General features: G+C 42.8%; 1 protein-coding gene across 1 annotated transcript; it reads left to right on the forward strand.

Annotated features, from left to right (window-relative positions):
- Nucleotides 1-15,498: 15,498 nt before the first annotated feature.
- LOC115795463 (tripartite motif-containing protein 16-like) lies at nucleotides 15,499-17,804 on the forward strand. The gene is made up of 2 exons (XM_030751383.1): nucleotides 15,499-17,095; nucleotides 17,682-17,804. Exons 1-2 carry the CDS (start codon nucleotides 15,556-15,558, stop codon nucleotides 17,705-17,707), a joined length of 1,566 nt encoding a protein of 521 aa, XP_030607243.1. The 5' UTR covers nucleotides 15,499-15,555; the 3' UTR covers nucleotides 17,708-17,804.
- The last annotated feature ends 2,454 nt before the right edge of the window (nucleotides 17,805-20,258 follow it).

Below are 20,258 nucleotides of genomic sequence, written 5' to 3' on the forward strand. Positions count from 1 at the left end.
TCAAAAGTGACCAAAACATCAGCCAGAAAGCATAGGTACTGAGAAGTGGTCTGTGGTCCCCACCTGCAGAACCACTCCTTTATTGAGTGTGTCTTGCTAATTGCCAATAATTTCCACCTGTTGTCTGTTCCATTTGCACAACAGCATGTGAAATTGATTGTCAATCAGTGTTGCTTCCTAAGTGGACAGTTTGATTTCACGGAAGTTTGATTTACTTGGAGTTATATTGTGTTGTTTAAGTGTTCCCTTTATTTTTTTGAGCAGTGTACTTACGGGTACCCAAAGTTAGAGCCAGAGTTAATGACAAAATTCGGTTACTTTGTGCTGTAATGGGCGGCTTTATTAGTTGGAACGTGAGCTCGGGTTCAACTTTTGCTGTTGTCGGTTGTCACTACATCAGTTTGTAAATTTTTTCAAATTATTTTATTCTGTAAATTTGTTCTTTTTCCCCATAATTATACTACCCAGTTGCCCATCCTATTACTGTATTTTTTCCTTATGTTTTAAGTTTTCCTTTAATGTACAACCTCTTATTTTTTTACGTTATTTTATTTATAGTGTGACACTACAGTATACAGCCTACACAAAGCTTTAACAACATGTAAACATATAGCAGTTAGCAAGATGACAGCTGCGTGTCTCCTCGATCACAGCCTTCAGCCAGTCCAGTGTTTCTGTTTCAGTGATCTGAACACTCTGATATCCAGATCAGTGATTTACCTTCCACAGAATAGCTGCCGCATCACTACATGATTTCCCAAATCAGCGATACAGGAACAGCTGACTGTCTCCACCACTCCACTTTCCCTTAGCATGACCCATGCTAAGTGCTTAGCTTGGCCGATGCTCTGGCTCGGCTCTACAGCTGCTTTAAGGAAAATAAAGTTGTCTTGTTTGTTCGGCATTACTTTATTGATTTTATTGCTTTGAAGGTAATCATACACCTCGGTGTTCTTATAATTATGTGATTCGTCGCCATCAACACGCTTGGAAAAAAACAAGGTAATTGATAATGTTGATGTAGCTGACTTCCGGCCATAATTTCATGTCATCTACCCAGTCCGTGAGAAGTGACGGGTGAGGCACTGTTACCTCGCTGCTTTTCAAAACATCCTTCCAATGTATCCACCTCCGATGTGGTACCATTTAGGCCAGGTAAAAGAAACTGCAGTGTCAAAATATTTAAATGAACGGCAAGTGTGTAATCCCGCAACCATAAACAACAGCGCAAACGGAAGTAAAATACCAGCTTCTGCTATGAATTATGGGTAATGGTGTCAGGAATACTGTGGATAGCTAGAGAAGCATAATAGACCCTTTTCACATGACGTCACACAACTTCCGTTTGGCCTCAATGCAGGGTATCTTTACCTCCGGAGGATGGAGTTTACACAGTCTAATACATTTGCCACAAATATGATTTTAAAACAAAGGCAAAGACAAAGGCTACAAATTCTTCATTGAACGGTATGGAGGTACGTGTCTCTGTTGTCGCTAAACTGCCCCCCCTTACTAAATCCCTCGCCCCGAGGGATCGCATACAAAGTCTGAAGTAACCTGGGGCCCTTGGCTGTCTCTGTGGCCTCCTTGTAGTAGGCACACAGGGCTGTGTCTGCAGTGCTGGAGCACCCTGATGCTGATCTGGGAAGGGGTGCAAGGACGGAGGGGGCTGTGAGGTGAAAGAAGGGAAAACAGTCGGTGAGTCTAGGGGTAGGGCTATTTTGTTTCCTTGGGGGGTTGACTGGGGCCCAGGGCGCTGAACTGGGCGCGCATCACCCTTGTATGGAGCCAGCCTGTCTCTGTGGAGGACCACTCGTCTCCCCCTAGTTGACAGCTGGACCCTGTACACAACTTCCCCCATCTTCTCTAACACTTCACAAGGGCCCACCCAGTGGTAGTCCAACTTAGGTCACCGGCCTTTCTTCCTCCTTGGGCTGTACACCACCACCACCAAATCTTTCCCTTTGACCCTCAGGTCGTAATTCCTTTTCTGTCTCAGTCCTACCTTCTCCAGCTGGTCACAGGCAAATGCATGCACCGACTCCATCCGGTCCTGAAGCCTCCTGGCATATTCTGGACCTGGTGGGACTACCAGAGCATCTGGGGGCCTCCCAAATGCCATTTCTGCTGGAGTCCGCCGCTCTAGCCCCAGCATAAGCAGGGCAGGTGTGCACAAGGTGGACTCTTGTACAGCAGACCTGTAAGCCAGCAAGACAAGGGGGAGGTGCATGTCCCAATCACGCTGGTGTTCTGCAGTGAGGATGGCAAGCTGTTTTGCCAGGGTCCTGTTGAAGTGCTCAACAAGCCCGTCGCTCTGCGGGTATAAAGCTGTAGTCCGGGTTTTTTGCATTCCTAGGTGCTCACACGTGACTGAGAAAACGGCTGACTCAAAGTTCCTTCCTTGGTCACTGTGGATAGTTTCCACCATCCCAAACCTGACAAACATGCCCTCCGCCAGCCTGTCAGCAACAGTCTCTGCTTCCTGGTCAGGTATGGCATATGCCTCCGGCCATTTTGTGAAATAGTCCATGGCAACTAGAACTTAACAATTCCCTTTGGAAAGGGTCCCATCACGTCCACTGCTACTCTCTCCATTGGGGCTTCCACTGCTAGCTGCTGAAGCTGAGCCCAGGACTGGTCTGGGGGACCTTTGTGTGTTGTGCAGAGATCACAGCAGCGGCAAAAGTCCTCAACATCTCTCCTGAGCTGTAGAAACCTTGCTGAAGCCAACGAAGGGTTTTGGAGACTCCAAAATGTCTGGCCCCAGTTGTTCCATGACAGGCCTTTAGGACTGATTCTCTCAAGGCCCTGGGGACCACTACCTGCCACCTCTGCTCCCCTGTAGGTGGCTCTTTTCAGGCTCTCTGAAGCACTCCATCCTTCATTTGGAGAGCTGTAAACTTTTCAAACAGTCCTTTAGTGGCAGGTGAGTATCTAGCAACCTCACTCCACTGTGGCCTTTGTCCAGACTCCACCCACTGCAGCACTGGTTGGAGGTCAGCATCCTGCTCCTGTTGTGCTCTCCAATCGGGTGGGTCAGTCACCTGAGCTGCTCTGCAGGCTGGCCCTCCTCTGCTGCACATGTGGTTGTGCTCCTCCCCAGCGTGGAGCTCCTCCTCCCGAGCTTCCCGCTTTTCGCAGTATCAGCAGCCAGCAGGAGCACAGGGGCATCGAGACATGGCGTCAGCATTGGTGTGGTGAGCCCCAGCTCTGTACTCCACTTTGAAGACATACGGTGCTAATTCCTCCAACCAGCGTGCAATCTGCCCCTCCGGCTCCTTGAAGGACATTAACCACTGCAAGGCTGAGTGGTCTGACTGGACAGTGAAGGGCAGGCCGCACAGGTAATATCTGAAGTGGCTTATTGCTCTCTGCACGTCACACAGTAGCATCTTTCAGCCTTATTGAAGGTTCTGCTGAAGTTCACCACCACTCTCTCCCCCTCTGACCCCCGCTGACTCAACACTGCTCCCATTCCGACATCACTGGCATCCATGTCCAGGATAAAATGCAGACTGGGGTCTGGGGTGGCAAGGATGGGGGATTCCATCAGGGCCTTTTTCAGATGGTCAAAAGCCTTCTTGTAGTCTGTGGTCCAGGCAAAGTCACTATCCTTTTGCTGCAGTTGGAACAGGGGTGCAGCAATACAAGAGAAGCTGCGCACGAACTGCCTGTAGTAGGATGCCAGCCCCAGGAAGTTCTTTAAGTCCCTCAGGTTTATGGGGGTTGGCCAGTCCTTCACCGCTTGCACTTTCTCCTCCAGCGTGCTGATACCCTCACCCCCAATCTTGTGTCCCAGGAACTCCAGCTCCCTTCTCATGAAGCAGCACTTATCTGGGTGAAGCTTCAGGCCTGCCGCAGCTATCCGCTGCAGAGTCTGCCACAGGGACGTCAAAGCCGCCGTGAAGGAACTCCCGTGGACCAGGATGTCATCCAGATAAATCAGACATTCCTGTTGGGGGATATCAACAAGTACCTTTTCCATTAATTGTTCAAATGTGGCCGGAGTGTCACACAGGCCAAAGCAGAGGACACAGAACTGCCACAACCTCCTGCTTGTGCTGAAAGCAGTCTTCGGTCTGGCAGAGGGGCTGAGGGGCACTTGACAATATCCACTACGCAGGTCCAGCGAGGAAGAAGAAGAAGAAGAAACAGCCTTTATTGTCCCACAGAGGGGAAATTTGGGTGTAACAGCAGCCGCAGTTATTATAAATATAAATAAAGATATAATAATTTACACTATTAAGAAAAGAGTATATATAAAATCAACAAACAAGATTAACCTTAATACTACTAATAATAACACTATATACAATGTACATGATGTGCCTGTGTGTTGAACCTTAACAGGCCGGACTATTTACAGTATATTATATATTATCCTACATTGTGTAGGCTATTGTGGTTTTTGTTGGGAGCAGTGATGGTTATAAAGTCTTACAGCTGCTGGGAGGAAGGATCTGCGGTAACGCTCCTTTGTGCATTTAGGATGCAGCAGTCTGTCACTGAAGGAGCTCTCCAGCTCAGCAACAGTTTCATGCATGGGATGGGAGACCTTGTCCATCAGTGATGTTATTTTGGTCAGAGTCCTTCTTTCTCCCACCACCTGCACTGAGTCGAGAGGACATCCTAGGACAGAGCTGGCTTTCCTGATGAGCTTGTCTATCCTCTTCCTCTCAGCTGTAGACAAGCTGGAGAACCAAGAGGAGCCGGAAACCAGCTCTAGGGACTCATCAATGCGGGGCAGAGGGTACGAGTCCTTCTTGGTCACACTGTTCAGCGGCCTGAAGTCGACACAGAACCTCATTTTAGGGCTCTTCTTCTTTTTTACAATCACAACTCCCGAGGCCCAGGGGCTGTCAGAGGGTTCAATGATGGCGGCCCTCAGCATCTCACCAATCGCACTGTCAGCAGCGGCCTGACGTGCCAGGGGGAGGCAGCGGGGGCGTGACTTATTGGGCTATGCATCTCCTGTGTCGATGTCGTGCTGCAGTAGGTGAGTCAAACCCACCTCATCTTCTGACAGTGCAAAAATGTCTTTAAACTCTAGCAGCACCTGCCACAGCTCCTCTTGTTGCGTAGAATCTAAGTTGTGGCAAGTGCGTGCCCATATTTCCCTCACTACTGCCAGCCTGTCCCCACCACCCGCAACAGTCTGTTGGTCCGAGGCAAGAGGACTCATAGCAGTAGTGGGACGGGGGTTGGGGGACTGGGGTGGGGTTTGGGGTGGGGGGTGTAGCTCATGGTGCACCCCTACTGCTCTCGACTTTGGTGGATGTAGACTTGGGACGTGGGTTTTGTCACCTTGCTTCACTTTGACTGGTCACTTGGTAGAGCCCAGGGATGTTAAACTCATTTGACCACATTGGATTTAAATGGCCAGATTTGTGAAAATTTTCTTTCAGGGTAAAGACATTTTTACATTTGATCCCTGCAATATCTCAATACAGGACAATAAAGTGCAGCAGTACATCTCAGTTTTTCTCCATGATAAAGAAATTCTGTTTCAGTTATTTAAGGAAATCTATTAGCATAATGCTTTGAGCTTAAATTGTAAGACCCCCCCCCCCCCCTTTTAATTAATTTATTTATTTTATTTATATTCTATATTTTGTTTGAACTAATAATAGGTCACTTATTGCAGCACAATTAGTAAAGATGAATTTGCCAGTGCCAGAAGAATCAGCAAACCTTATGATGCAAAAATCTGTCTTTTTGTCAGACAAATTTGTCAAGCCAGCTAGCAGTCACTATATTGAACACCAGAAATGCTCCAACACAGTTTAAGGTAAACTGAAACTCAATACTTATGCACATTTAATAACTTCAACAAAATTCAACCCCATAAATGTATCCCATTAGGTGTATGGTCAATCTATTGCCAAGTCTCTTCAGAGAATTAAATCAAATAGATATGTTGTATAAAGCACCAGAGTATATGCCTATATAGTTTATAAATGAAGACAAATTATGTGTATTCATGAAGTTTTAGAAAGCAGTTTTTTTGTTGTTTTTTTGTCAAAGGAGCTTTAATGATAAAAAAGAAATACACTGGACTGTTTACTTGAGTCACTTCTGCAGGCCTTCAGTCCTTGGCCAGTTGCCAGCCAGTCCTAGGTTCTGTGAGCAACTTCAACTTTGTCACTGATTCTTGAACATTGTTCTCAAGAATCTGCTGATATTGACTGGAATCCATGCGACCCTCAACTTTAACAAGATTCCCAGTACCTGCACTGGCCCCGCAGCCCCACAGCGTGATGGAACCACCACCAAATGCTGTATTCTTTTTCCTCCATGCATACTGCCCCTTGTTATGTCCAAATAACTCAGTTTTAGTTTCATGAGTCCACAGCACCTTATTCCAAAATGAAGCTGACTTGTCCAAATGTGCTTTAGCGACTCTGTTTGTGGCGTGTGTGCAGAAAAGGCTTCTTCTGCATTACTCTCCCATACAGCCTCTCCTTGTGCAAAGTGCGCTGAATAGTTGAACGATGCACAGTGACACCATCTGCAGCAAGATGATGTTGTAGGTCTTTGGAGCTGCTCTGTGGGTTGACTATGACTGTTCTCACCATCCTTCACCTCTGCCTATCTGAGATTTTTCTGCCTGCCACTTTGGGCACTAACTAGAACTGTGCCTGTGGTCTTCCATTTCCTCACTATGTTCCTCACAGTGGAAACTGACAGCTGAAACCTCTGAGAGAGCTTTTTGGATCCTTCCCCTAAACCATGATGTTGAACAACCTTTGTTTTCAGTTCGTTTGAGAGTTGTTTGAGGCTCCCATGTTGCCGCTATTCAGAGAAGATGCAAAGAGGAGAAACACTTAAAATGGGCCACCTTAACCCTTTCTCATAATTGGATTCACCCGTGTATGTAGGTCAAGGGTCAATGAGCTTACAAAACTAATATTGTGTTCCAATAGTTAGTGCTAAAGGTATTCAAATCAATAAAACAACAAGGTTTTTTTTTTTTTTTGGCAGGTTGTGCAGTTAACAAAGAAAATGGGTTTCAAACGTCTCCCTTGTGAAGGCTCATGAATTTGTAAGCCCTTCAGAAGCTCGTGAATGTTAAAGGTAAGGGCAGCTCATGTATTCTGTATTCTATTATCATTAAAAACATAACATTCCTAAACCTCTATTTGCAATTACGTCCCAGCAGTAATTATCAAAAAAAGGTTCAACAGGATATTCCAACAGATACACCACTCTGCTTGAGTGCAGGACACACGGCCATACACACACACACATAGCTCTTGCTCAGCTCAGCTCATACAAGGGCAGGGTCGCCTCATACACACACACAGCATTTACACACAGAGCAGGCCTTCACTCACACTGACACAACTTCTATGTCTCAAAGAGAAAAGAAGTACAAGAACACATTCCTCCAATTGTTTACCAACAGTCCATGTACACACACATCTGCTCAAAAGTGCATTTTCAATTCAATTTTATTTATATACCGCCAAATCACAGCAAACAGTTGCCTCAGTGTGTTTTATACTGTAAGGTAATGACCATATAATAATTACAGAGAAAACAAGAGTCAAAATGACCCCCTATGAGCAGCACTTGGTGACAGTGGGAAGGAAAAACTCCCTTTTAACAGGAAGAAACTTCCAGCAGAACCAGGCTCAGGGAGGGGCAGAGAGGGGAGAGAAAAGACATGCTGTGGAAGAGAGCCAGAGATTAATAACAATTAATGATTAAATGCAGAGTGGAGTATAAACAAAGTAAATGAGATGAATGAAATGAAACAGTGCATTATGGGAACCCCCCAGCAGCCTAGGCCTATAGCAGCATAACTAAGGGAGGGTTCAGAGTCACCTGATCCAGCCCTAACTACAAGCTTGATCAAAAAGGAAAGTTTTAAGCCTAATCTTAAAAATAGAGAGGGTGTCTGTCTCCTGAATCCAAGTTGGGAGCTGGTTCCACAGAAGAGGCGCCTGAAAGCTGAAGGCTCTGCCTCCCATTCTACTCTTAAGTATCCTAGGAACCACAAGTAAGCCAGCAGTCTGAGAGCGAAGTGCTCTGTTGGGGTGATATGGTACTATGAGGTCTTTAAGATAAGATGGTGCCTGATTATTCAAGACCTTGTATGTGAGGAGAAGGATTTTAAATTCTATTCTAGATTTAACAGGGAGCCAATGAAGAGAAGCCAATATGGGAGAAATATGCTCTCTCTTTCTAGTCCCTGTCAGTACTCTAGCTGCAGCATTTTGGATCAGCTGAAGGCTTTTCAGGGAGCTTTTAGGACAGCCTGATAATAATGAATTACAATAGTCCACCCTAGAAGTAATAAATCCATGAATTAGCTTTTCAGCATCACTCTGAGAAAGGATGTTTCTAATTTTAGAAATATTGCGCAAATGCAAAAAAGAGGTCCTACATATTTGTTTAATATGTGCATTGAAGGACATATCCTGGTCAAAAATGACTCCAAGATTTCTCACAGTGTTACTGGAGGCCAAAGTAATGCCATCCAGAGTAAGTATCTGGTTAGACACCATGTTTCTAAGATTTGTGGGGCCGAGAACAAGAACTTCAGTTTTATCTGAATTTAGAAGCAGGAAATTAGAGGTCATCCAGGCCTTAATATCTTTAAGACATTCCTGCAGTTTAATTAATTGATGTGTGTCATCTGGCTTCATTGATAGATAAAGCTGAGTATCATCTGCATAACAATGAAAATTGATGCAATGCTTTCTAATAATACTGCCTAAGGGAAGCATGTTGAAGGAATTTAAATAACAAGAGTGTGTGCTGCTTAAGCCTTTAGGTTTCTGCGTGTTTGTTTATCGAACAGGAATGACACAAAACAAACGGAATAAGGAGTCCAATTAATAAATTTAATTAATAAAACCATTTCAAACAGTTTACAGATATCTGGACCAGACTGCATGCCATGCCCGTGTGAGATGGCATGAAGTACTGGCACATTCTAATTCAGCTGGGTCAATGATGGCTTTTTAAGTAGAGGTTTAATTACAGCCACCTTGAAGGTCTGTGGTACATAGCCAACTAATAAAGACTGATTGATCATTTTTAAGATTGAAGCATCAATAATTGGAAAGACTTCTTTGAACAGTCTAGTAGGAATGGGATCTAACAAACATGTTGCTGGTTTGGAGGAAGTAACTATTGAAGTTAACTCTAAAAGATCAACTGGAGCCAAAGAGTCTAAACAAATACCAGCAGTGCTGAAAGCAGCCGAACATGAAGAATAATCTTTGAGATGGTTATGAATAATTTTTTCTCTAATGTCTAAAATTTTATTTGTAAAGAAATCCATGAAGTCACTACTAGTTAACGTGAAAGGAATACTCGGCTCTACAGAGCTCTGACTCTTTGTCAGCCTGGCTACAGTGCTGAAAACAAACCTGGGGTTGTTCTTATTTTCTTCAATTAATGATGAGTAGTAAGATGTCCTAGCTTTACGGAGGGCTTTTTTATAGAGCAACAAACTCTTTTTCCAGGCTAAATGAGCATCTTCTAATTTAGTGAGACGCCATTCCCTCTCCAGCTTTCGGGTTATCTGCTTTAAGCTGTGCGTTTGTGAATTATACCACGGAGTCAGGCACTTCTGATTTGAAGCTTTCCTTTTCAGAGCAGCCACAGTATCCAAAGTTATACGCAGTGAGGATGTAAAACTATTGACGAGATAATCGACCTCACTGGGAGCAGAGTTTAGGCAGCTGCTCTGCACTGTGTTGGCACTGAAGAGCATAACAATGAAGGAATTAGATCCTTAAACTTAGTTACAGCACTTTCAGAAAGACTTCTACTGTAATAAAACTTATTCCCCACTGCTGTGTAATCCATTAAAGTAAATGTAAATTTTACTAAGAAATGATCAGACAGGAGGGGGCTTTCAGGGAATACTGTTAAGTCTTCAGTTTCTATGCCATATGTTAGGACAAGATCCAGAGTGTGATTAAAGTGGTGGGTGGGCTCCTTTACATTTTGAGAGAAGCCAATTGAATCTAACAATAGATTAAATGCAGTGTTGAGGCTGTCATTCTCAGCATCTACATGGATGTTAAAATCACCCACTATAATTATTTTATCTGAACTGAGCACTAAATCAGATAAAAAGTCTGAGAAATCAATTCAATTCAATTCAATTCAATTTTATTTATATAGCGCCAAATCACAACAAACTGTCGCCTCAAGGCGCTTTGTATTGTGGGTAAAGACCCTACAATAATACAGAGAAAACCCAACAGTCAAAACGACCCCCTATGAGCAAGCACTTGGCGACAGTGGAAAGGAAAAACTCCCTTTTAACAGGAAGAAACCTCCAGCAGAACCAGGCTCAGGGAGGGGCAGTCATCTGCCGCGACCGGTTGGGCTGAGGGGAGAGAAAGACATGCTGTGGAAGAGAGCCAGAGATTAATATCAATTAATGATTAAATGCAGAGTGGAGTATAAACAAAGTAAATAAGGTGAATGAGAAACAGTGCATTATGTGAACCCCCCAGCAGCCTAGGCCTATAGCAGCATAACTAAGGGATGGTTCAGGGTCACCTGATCCAGCCCTAACTATAAGCTTGATCATAAAGGAAAGTTTTAAGCCTAATCTTAAAAATAGAGAGGGTGTCTGTCTCCCGAATCCAAGCTGGGAGCTGGTTCCACAGAAGAGGCGCCTGAAAGCTGAAGGCTCTGCCTCCCATTCTACTCTTAAGTATCCTAGGAACCACAAGTAAGCCAGCAGTCTGAGAGCGAAGTGCTCTGTTGGGGTGATATGGTACTATGAGGTCTTTGAGATAAGATGGTGCCTGATTATTCAAGACCTTGTATGTGAGGAGAAGAATTTTAAATTCTATTCTAGATTTAACAGGGAGCCAATGAAGAGAAGCCAATATGGGAGAAATATGCTCTCTCTTTCTAGTCCCTGTCAGTACTCTAGCTGCAGCATTTCGGATCAGCTGAAGGCTTTTCAGAAAGCTTTTAGGACAGCCTGATAATAATGAATTACAATAATCCAGCCTAGAAGTAATAAATGCATGAATGAGCTTTTCAGCATCACTCTGAGAAAGGATGTTTCTAATTTTAGAAATATTGCGCAAATGCAAAAAAGCGGTCCTACATATTTGTTTAATATGTGCATTGAAGGACATATCCTGGTCAAAAATGACTCCAAGATTTCTCACAGTGTTACTGGAGGCCAAAGTAATGCCATCCAGAGTAAGTATCTGGTTAGACACCATGTTTCTAAGATTTGTGGGGCCGAGAACAAGAATTTCAGTTTTATCTGAATTTAGAAGCAGGAAATTAGAGGTCATCCAGGCCTTAATATCTTTAAGACATTCCTGCAGTTTAACTAATTGATGTGTGTCATCTGGCTTCATTGATAGGTAAAGCTGAGTATCATCTGCATAACAATGAAAATTGATGCAGTGCTTTCTAATAATACTGCCTAAGGGAAGCATGTATAATGTAAATAAAATTGGTCCTAGCACAGAACCCTGTGGAACTCCATAATTAACCTTACTGTCTGAAGAAGACTCCCCATTTACATGAACAAATTGGAGTCTATGAGATAAATATGATTCAAACCACTGCAGTGCAGTACCTTTAATACCTATAGCAAGCTCTAATCTCTGTAATAAAATGTTATGGTCAACAGTATCAAAAGCTGCACTGAGGTCCAACAGGACAAGAACAGAGATGAGTCCACTGTCAGAGGCTCTAAGAAGATCATTTGTAACCTTCACTAATGCTGTTTCTGTACTGTGATGAATTCTGAAACCTGACTGAAACTCTTCAAATAAACCGTTCCTCTGCAGATGATCAGTTAGCTGTTTTACAACTACTCTTTCAAGAATCTTTGAGAGAAAAGGAAGGTTGGAGATTGGCCTATAATTAGCTAAGACAGCTGGGTCAAGTGATGGCTTTTTAAGCAGAGGTTTAATTACAGCCACCTTGAAGGTCTGTGGTACATAGCCAACTAATAAAGACTGATTGATCATTTTTAAGATTGAAGCATCAATAATTGGAAAGACTTCTTTGAACAGTCTAGTAGGAATGGGATCTAACAAACATGTTGCTGGTTTGGAGGAAGTAACTATTGAAGTTAACTCTGAAAGATCAACTGGTACAAAAGAGTCTAAACAAATACCAGCAGTGCTGAAAGCAGCCGAACATGAAGAATAATCTTTGAGATGGTTATGAATAATTTTTTCTCTAATGTCTAAAATTTTATTTGTAAAGAAATCCATGAAGTCACTACTAGTTAACGTGAAAGGAATACTCGGCTCTACAGAGCTCTGACTCTTTGTCAGCCTGGCTACAGTGCTGAAAAGAAACCTGGGGTTGTTCTTATTTTCTTCAATTAATGATGAATAGTAAGATGTCCTAGCTTTACGGAGGGCTATTTTATAGAGCAACAAACTCTTTTTCCAGGCTAAATGAGCATCTTCTAATTTAGTGAGACGCCATTCCCTCTCCAGCTTTCGGGTTATCTGCTTTAAGCTGTGCGTTTGTGAATTATACCACGGAGTCAGGCACTTCTGATTTGAAGCTTTCCTTTTCAGAGCAGCCACAGTATCCAAAGTTATACGCAGTGAGGATGTAAAACTATTGACGAGATAATCGACCTCACTGGGAGCAGAGTTTAGGTAGCTGCTCTGCACTGTGTTGGCACATGGCACTGAAGAGCATAACAATGAAGGAATTAGATCCTTAAACTTAGTTACAGCACTTTCAGAAAGACTTCTACTGTAATAAAACCTATTCCCCACTGCTGTGTAATCCATTAGAGTAAATGTAAATGTTACTAAGAAATGATCAGACAGGAGGGGGCTTTCAGGGAATACTGTTAAGTCTTCAGTTTCTATGCCATATGTTAGGACAAGATCCAGAGTATGATTAAAGTGGTGGGTGGGCTCCTTTACATTTTGAGAGAAGCCAATTGAATCTAACAATAGATTAAATGCAGTGTTGAGGCTGTCATTCTCAGCATCTACATGGATGTTAAAATCACCCACTATAATTATTTTATCTGAACTGAGCACTAAATCAGATAAAAAGTCTGTGAAATCAGACAGAAACTCTGAGTAAGGACCAGGTGGACGATAGATAATAACAAATAAAACAGGTTTTTGATTTTCCCAATTAGGATGGACAAGACTAAGAGTCAGGCTTTCAAAAGAATGAAAACTTTGTCTGGGTCTCTGATTAATTAATAAGCTGGAATTGAAGATTGCAGCTAATCCTCCTCCTCGACCTGTGCTTCGAGCACTCTGACAGTTACTGTGACTCGGGGGTGTTGATTCATTTAAACTAACATATTCATCCTGCTGTAACCAGGTTTCTGTAAGGCAGAATAAATCAATACGTTGATCAATTATTAAATCATTTACTAATAGGGACTTGGAAGAGAGAGACCTAATGTTTAATAATCCACATTTAATTGTTTTATTTTTTGGTGCAGTTGATGAAGCTGTATTATTTATTGTTCTTGAATTTTTATGCTTAAATAGCTTTTTGCTGACTTTGCGTTTGTTTTTTTCTTCAGTTACACATACGCACACACAAATGGGGGCACCTTCCCTCAAATAAACAACACTGCGCTGCTCATACCCTCCACCTAAACACAAAATTGAACACACAGACACAGAGTCCTCAGCATGGACACACGAACAGCAACGGTCATGCTTCAGACACACACAGAAAGACGAGATTCCTTCAGCTCACAGAAAAGAAAAGGCATGGGGGAATGCCTCCCCCTTACACACTCATGTGCCGGCACACACAAACAAACTCTAATGGGGTGTAGATTCAAACAGCACGGTCACTCCTCAGACAAGACATTAACTATGTCTAGTAGTTGGATACTGTAAAGAATACTATTCACCCTCAGCTTTTCCTTTACATTAAAAAAAAAAAAACTAACCTAAGAAAAGATTGCTATAGTTTACTCAGGGCGAGGCCGGCACCCAGCAGAATGCAGCTTCTGAACAGAAGGCTTAACCTAAAAGGCTGTTCCTTTTAACTCGTTCATCCTGTTTCTTATTCTCTTTCCTTTCTTATTACTTTTCCTTTTATTCTCTTTTCACCTCAGTAATGTGTACTTGTTCAGTAGCACAGCAGCTTGTATAGCAGCATCAGGTGTAAATTTTCCTCCATCTTTTCTTCTTCTTCTCTCCTCTACACTCAGCATTATTCACATACCACCTAGGTGAACACAACAAAACTGTCCTTATATTCCAGCAGAGAATATTTACACAGAGGAGAGGCAGGGTAACTCACATGTGTGTCCATTTTATTTTGCCTGTCATTGACAAGCACAGGCTGGGAAATCTTCTCTGGCACCGGTGAAGAATGCAAACAGTGACGACCTCGCCTCCTCATCGTCGCTAGGAAGGAGGCAGGAAACTGAGGAGACTGATGGCCCGGTTTATGGTGCAATGAAGGGAAAGACAACACAGGGAACAGGGATTCAATATAAATACCTATAACTAATAATCCATGTGTGAGGCACTGGGTTGCACACATGGATTGTAATCAATCCACGCTGTGCACAGGTTGGTCACTCTGGTCTTACAGTTTCCTGCGACTGCTCTATCTACCAGTAGCTGCTGTTTTGCTCCCCTGGTATCTCTGCCAATTCCTTTCTAGGCCACTGAGAGTATCACCCTTGTATGGTTCAGTGGAGAACATTTGGTTTATTCTCCTGGCTTCTGCTACAGGTGGTCGAGAATGAAATTAAATTTTATTTATATTCTGCCAAATCACAGCAAACAGTTGCCTCAGGGTGCTTTATACTGTAAGGTAATGACCATATAATAATACAGAGAAAACCCAACAGTCAAAATGACCCCCTATGAGCAGCACTTGGTGACAGCGGAAAGGAAAAACTCCCTTTTAACAGGAAGAAACCTCCAGCAGAACCAGGCTCAGGGAGGGGGGGTCATCTGCCGCGACTGGTTGGGCTGAGGGGAGAGAAAGACATGCTGTGGAAGAGAGCCAGAGATTAATATCAATTAATGGTTAAATGCAGAGTGGAGTATAAACAAAGTAAATAAGGTGAATGAAAAAAAAACAGTGCATTATGTGAACCCCCCAGCAGCCTAGGCCTATTGCATCATAACTAAGACATGGTTCGAGGCCACCTGATCCAGCCCTAACTATAAACTTTATCAAAAAGGAAAGTTTTAAGCCTAATCTTAAAAATAGAGAGGGTGTCTGTCTCAGGTCATATTGCTGTATAAGTGACAAAACATTTTAGTATAAACTTCTGTATTTTCACTTACCATCTAAAACATTAATTAATGGATGTTTTAAACTGTAAAAAAGGGTTAAACACAAAGTATCAGTATTTGCTCCTGCAATCAATCACACCTTCATAACCCTCCCTCTGCTTCCTGCTCTCTAAACTCAGCGCCTCCTCTATGTCCATGTCTCCTTGTTCCCTCCCCTTCAGATCTGCACTGGGTGGAACCAACATGTGGTGACGTGTAAGAGCTGAGAGGCTCCATTCACTGCAGAGCTCAGACCAGTTTCAGTTATCAGGAAGTGAAACTCACACAGTCACTGACACTGAGAGGAGAAATGGCGCAGAAAGGAGTTCAGCTGGACCAAGAAACCTTCTCTTGTTCGATCTGTTTGGATCTACTGAAGGATCCGGTGACTATTCCCTGTGGACACAGCTACTGCATGAACTGTATTAAAGGCTACTGGGGTGAAGAGGAGGAGAAGAAGATCTACAGCTGCCCTCAGTGCAGACAGACCTTCACACCGAGGCCTGTCCTGGTGAAAAACACCATGTTAGCAGATTTAGTGGAGGAGCTGAAGAAGACTGGACTCCAAGCTGCTCCTGCTGATCACTGCTATGCTGGACCTGAAGATGTGGCCTGTGATTTCTGCACTGGGAGAAAAATGAAGGCAGTGAAGTCCTGTTTGGTGTGTTTAGTCTCTTATTGTGAGAAACACCTTCAGCCTCATTATGATGTGGCTCAATTAAAGAAACACAAGCTGGTGGAGCCCTCCAAGAAGCTCCAGGAGAACATCTGCTCTCGTCACGATGAGGTGATGAAGATGTTCTGCCGTACTGATCAGCAGAGTATCTGTTATCTCTGCTCTGTGGATGAACATAAAGGCCACCACACAGTCTCAGCTGCAGCAGAAAGGACTGAGAGGCAGAGAGAGCTCGAGGGGAGTCGACTAAACATCCAGCAGAGAATCCAGGACAGAGAGAAAGATGTGAAGCTGCTTCAACAGGAGGTGGAGGCCATCAATCAGTCTGCTGATAAAACAGTGGAGCACAGTGAGAAGATCTTCACTGAGCTGATCCGTGTGATCCAGAAAAGAAGCTCTGATGTGAAGCAGCAGATCAGATCCCAGCAGGAAACTGAAGTGAGTCGAGTCAAAGAGCTTCAGGAGAAGCTGGAGCAGGAGATCACTGAGCTGAAGAGGAAAGACGCTGAGCTGAAGCAGCTCTTACACACAGAGGATCACAACCAGTTTCTACACAACTACCCCTCACTGTCAGCACTCAGTGAGTCTACACACTCATCCAACATCAATATCAACCGTCTGGGATACTTTGAGGATGTGACAGCAGCTGTGTCAGAGCTCAGAGAGAAACTACAGGACATCCTGAGAGAGGAACGGACAAACATCTCACCGACAGTCACTGAAGTGGATGTTTCACTGTCAGATCCACCAGAGCCAAAGACCAGAGCTGAATTATTAAAATATTCACAGGAAATCACACTGGATCCAAACACAGCACATATATATCTGTTATTATCAGAGGGGAACAAAAGAGTAACATTAATGAAACAAGACCAGTTTTATTTTGATCATCCAGACAGATTCACTAGATGTTGGCAGGTCCTGAGCAGAGAGAGTCTGACTGGACGTTGTTACTGGGAGGTGGAGAGGAGAGGAGCAGGAGTTTATGTAGCAGTCGCATACAAGAATATCAGCAGAAAGGAGAGTTGGAAAAAATGTGGATTTGGGCGTAATAAACAATCTTGGGCATTAGATTTTTGCAAAGATGGGTATACATTTTGGTACAACAACAACCAAACTCCTGTCTCAGGTCCTCGGTCCTCCAGAGTAGGAGTGTACCTGGATCACAGAGCAGGTATTCTGTCCTTCTACAGCGTCTCTGAAACCATGACTCTGCTCCACAGAGTCCAGACCACATTCACTCAGCCGCTCTATGTTGGACTTTGGCTTGATGGTGATGCAGGAAACTTCTGTAAGATCAAATAGCCTGGAATCATTCTTAATTACATGTGTTTAACTAATCTATATTTAATTTTTCATTATTGTGGAAATTGTTGTGGAATTTCTGCACTACACAGAGGTAGGATGCCAGTCAAACATTTCACAACTTGGACTTTAAACTTGTCTGTGATCTAAATGCTTGTTCAATATTTGTATTGGTGTATTTCTATGTTGTTGCTTCTCTTCTGCTTAACAATCCTTAAAGTAATCATTTTATTATTAGTAATCTAAAGATATATTTAGATTTACACTTGTCTCTTTGACAGACAAAATATTTTTGCTGTTTTCTAAATTAACAAACAAATAGTGTCTTCTATATATAATCCATGAAAAGATCACTCATTGTGTTTAATAGTTAACATGTGGACAAACCAAAGGTTTTTATCATAAATAAAAAGTTTCAAATATGAACAAAGTCTTTTCTTCTGTCTTCATTCCAGGATCTCACTCAGATCTGAAAATGTGAAACTAATCTGAGAGAATAACTGAAGCAGTTTTCCTCCTGAAACACCACAAAGGTCAGAGTTCATGTTTAGAGCAGAACAACATTCATCAGTCAGTCTGTGACCTTTTAACCTCATTCACAAAAAGAACTTCATTACAGAGAAATAAGCCAAGCTCTCTTTTACTTGTCTTTTATTAATTTCTTCATCTGAGTTTAACTTTGTTTAACTTTTATTCTGTTAGTCATCCTATCCGAAGCATTTTTACACAGATTTAAAACTTTTACATTTTACATTGTAGAAATGTTGGATTCAGTGAATGAATCTCAGCATCAGCAGCTTTGATTCAAACTCATCTCTGCTGCACTTCATGTCACCTGTAACTCTGACCATGAACACAGCCTCTGTGCACCCGTTCAACACAGCGCTTTACTGTAAGTACAGTACAGCAGGCTGAACTCTTTATCACACACTACACTGCAGTATTTTCATACAATCTTTGAATTACACAAAGTTAGCAAACCTCAGATTGTTTTGCAGTCCTTACCTTTAAATCTAACCTCTCTCCTTCCTCTCCTGTCCTCTTTCTTACATCTTTCTCCATCTCTGAGTGAACTTCCCTCTTTCTTTTCTCTCCCTGGAAATACAGCAGCTCTTCTTTTAGCAAGCAGACACTGTCAGGGTGTTTTTTTATTTGTGAAGGAAGACACCTGAAACACTTTAATTAAAAATTATAACATTTAATATATTAAAGAATCAGAAGATATCACATGTACATGTGGGCAAATCTTGTTCAGGGAGACATAGGCCTCCCCAGCCAGCTGCCTGTGCTCCCGTCCCCAGAAGAGCACTGCTCTAAGCTAACCATAACAATTTTATACTACAAGCACAATCAATTCAAAAACAGATGGAGAGAGTGTTGCGCCAAAAAGTGTCGGCTGCCAGAAATCGATTGCGGGCCGCTGGAACGCGCAACTCCTTAAAGCTGCAGCTGCACCGCGTTCACGCGGTCCGCGGGAGCGCGCAGCTCCTTAAAGCTACAGCGCCTAGTTTAAAACGCCTACCGTACATCACCAGCTGCTGATTTCGAGATTAAACTGACATAACGTGCAAATAACTACAATTTTATGCTCTTTTTATAAGGCAAAGGTATGTATGTATGACCTGTAGTGTGTGTAGTGTGTGTTGAAACCGAAAATGACGTGGTTTGCAGTTTATAGTACAGTCACGAATTACACAATATAATTTATATCTATATGACAGTATGTTTACTATCTTTGTTTACCTTTAGATCCTTAGTTCATTATAGGTTATAGGCCCCGTTATTAGTTATAGTTATTTGAATCCCTGTCCCTCTGTGTCTAAGCTCCTTGCCTCTTGTGTTTTTTTAATTCAGTTTTATTCCCAGTGTTGTGTCACATCTGCGTCTGTCTTGGTATTCAGTTGTTTCCCATTTTACTTTGTTAGTCTCAGTCTTGTCTGTCTTCTATTTAGTTAACTTCGTGGTCCTGTCTTTAATTATTCCCGGCAATGACTCCACCTGTTCCCGATCCTCTTGTTATCCTGTGTCTGTATTTAAGTCCTCAGTCTGTGTCAGTTCTTTGTCGTGTTGTCATCTATGTTCGCCACTCTGCTCCTTAGTTTATGTTTAATGCTGGCACCCATCCAGCCCCAGTTTATTTGTGTTCAGTATTTCTTCTCCAATCAGGAATAAGAGCTCTGTGGAAGAAACAAACACCTTCCTACCCTCACATATTCCTATAGATTTTAGACTTTGTTGAGCCAGCTAAGGCAAAGAAAGCCAGGCTGTGTTGAACTTCCTTCACAGTAAACCACTCAGAGATCTGCAGGTATGAAAGCATCACCTACTAGACAATCAGTTCTCCAGAAAATAGCATGACTCAATAAAATAGGATCATTTATGTAGAAGGACAACTATTGGTATAAACCCAAGAAGAAGCAATCAGAGAGTCCAACACTAAAACAATAAAATCAGTCCTTACTGAAGGATTTTTTAACAGCTGCCACAAATCTGTCAACAAGAAAATGCAACTAATAAATAACAGGTTAGATTGTTTCCATTCTCCTCTGGAATTTGTAGGATGTGCGTGAGACATGCCACTGGCCTGGCAAAGAGTTTGTCTTCAAGCTGTAACTGAGCAGTGTGCACAGTTCCATCTGGTCCTGGGATAACGTGAACAACCTTACCAACAGGACAAAGTGCTCTGATAGTGTCACGATTTGGGGGTGCAGGCCGTGTGGCGTGGAAAGGAGGTGAGGACCCAAAAGCAGGACGCAGGAGATGGTGTTAAAAGGTGAACCAAAAATGAGCATTTATTATGGCAACAGAAAAAGGGAATGGCAAAAGAAACCTATACTGGAAAATAACTAAGGACTCCCAGAGGTCTGAAGAACACAGGGAAACACAGCCACAGGGCAACAAGACTCTGACATGTGACCAGGGGAAAACTCAGATAATAAATACACAGAGGAAACGAGGGGTGAGTGGAAACAGCTGGGGTAACAGGTGAACAGAATAACACTAACGAGACTCAGGGAGCTAAAGCAAAACAC

This window comes from Archocentrus centrarchus, chromosome 17 (assembly GCF_007364275.1).
Source record: "Archocentrus centrarchus isolate MPI-CPG fArcCen1 chromosome 17, fArcCen1, whole genome shotgun sequence".
NCBI classification, from domain to species: Eukaryota; Metazoa; Chordata; class Actinopteri; order Cichliformes; family Cichlidae; genus Archocentrus; species Archocentrus centrarchus.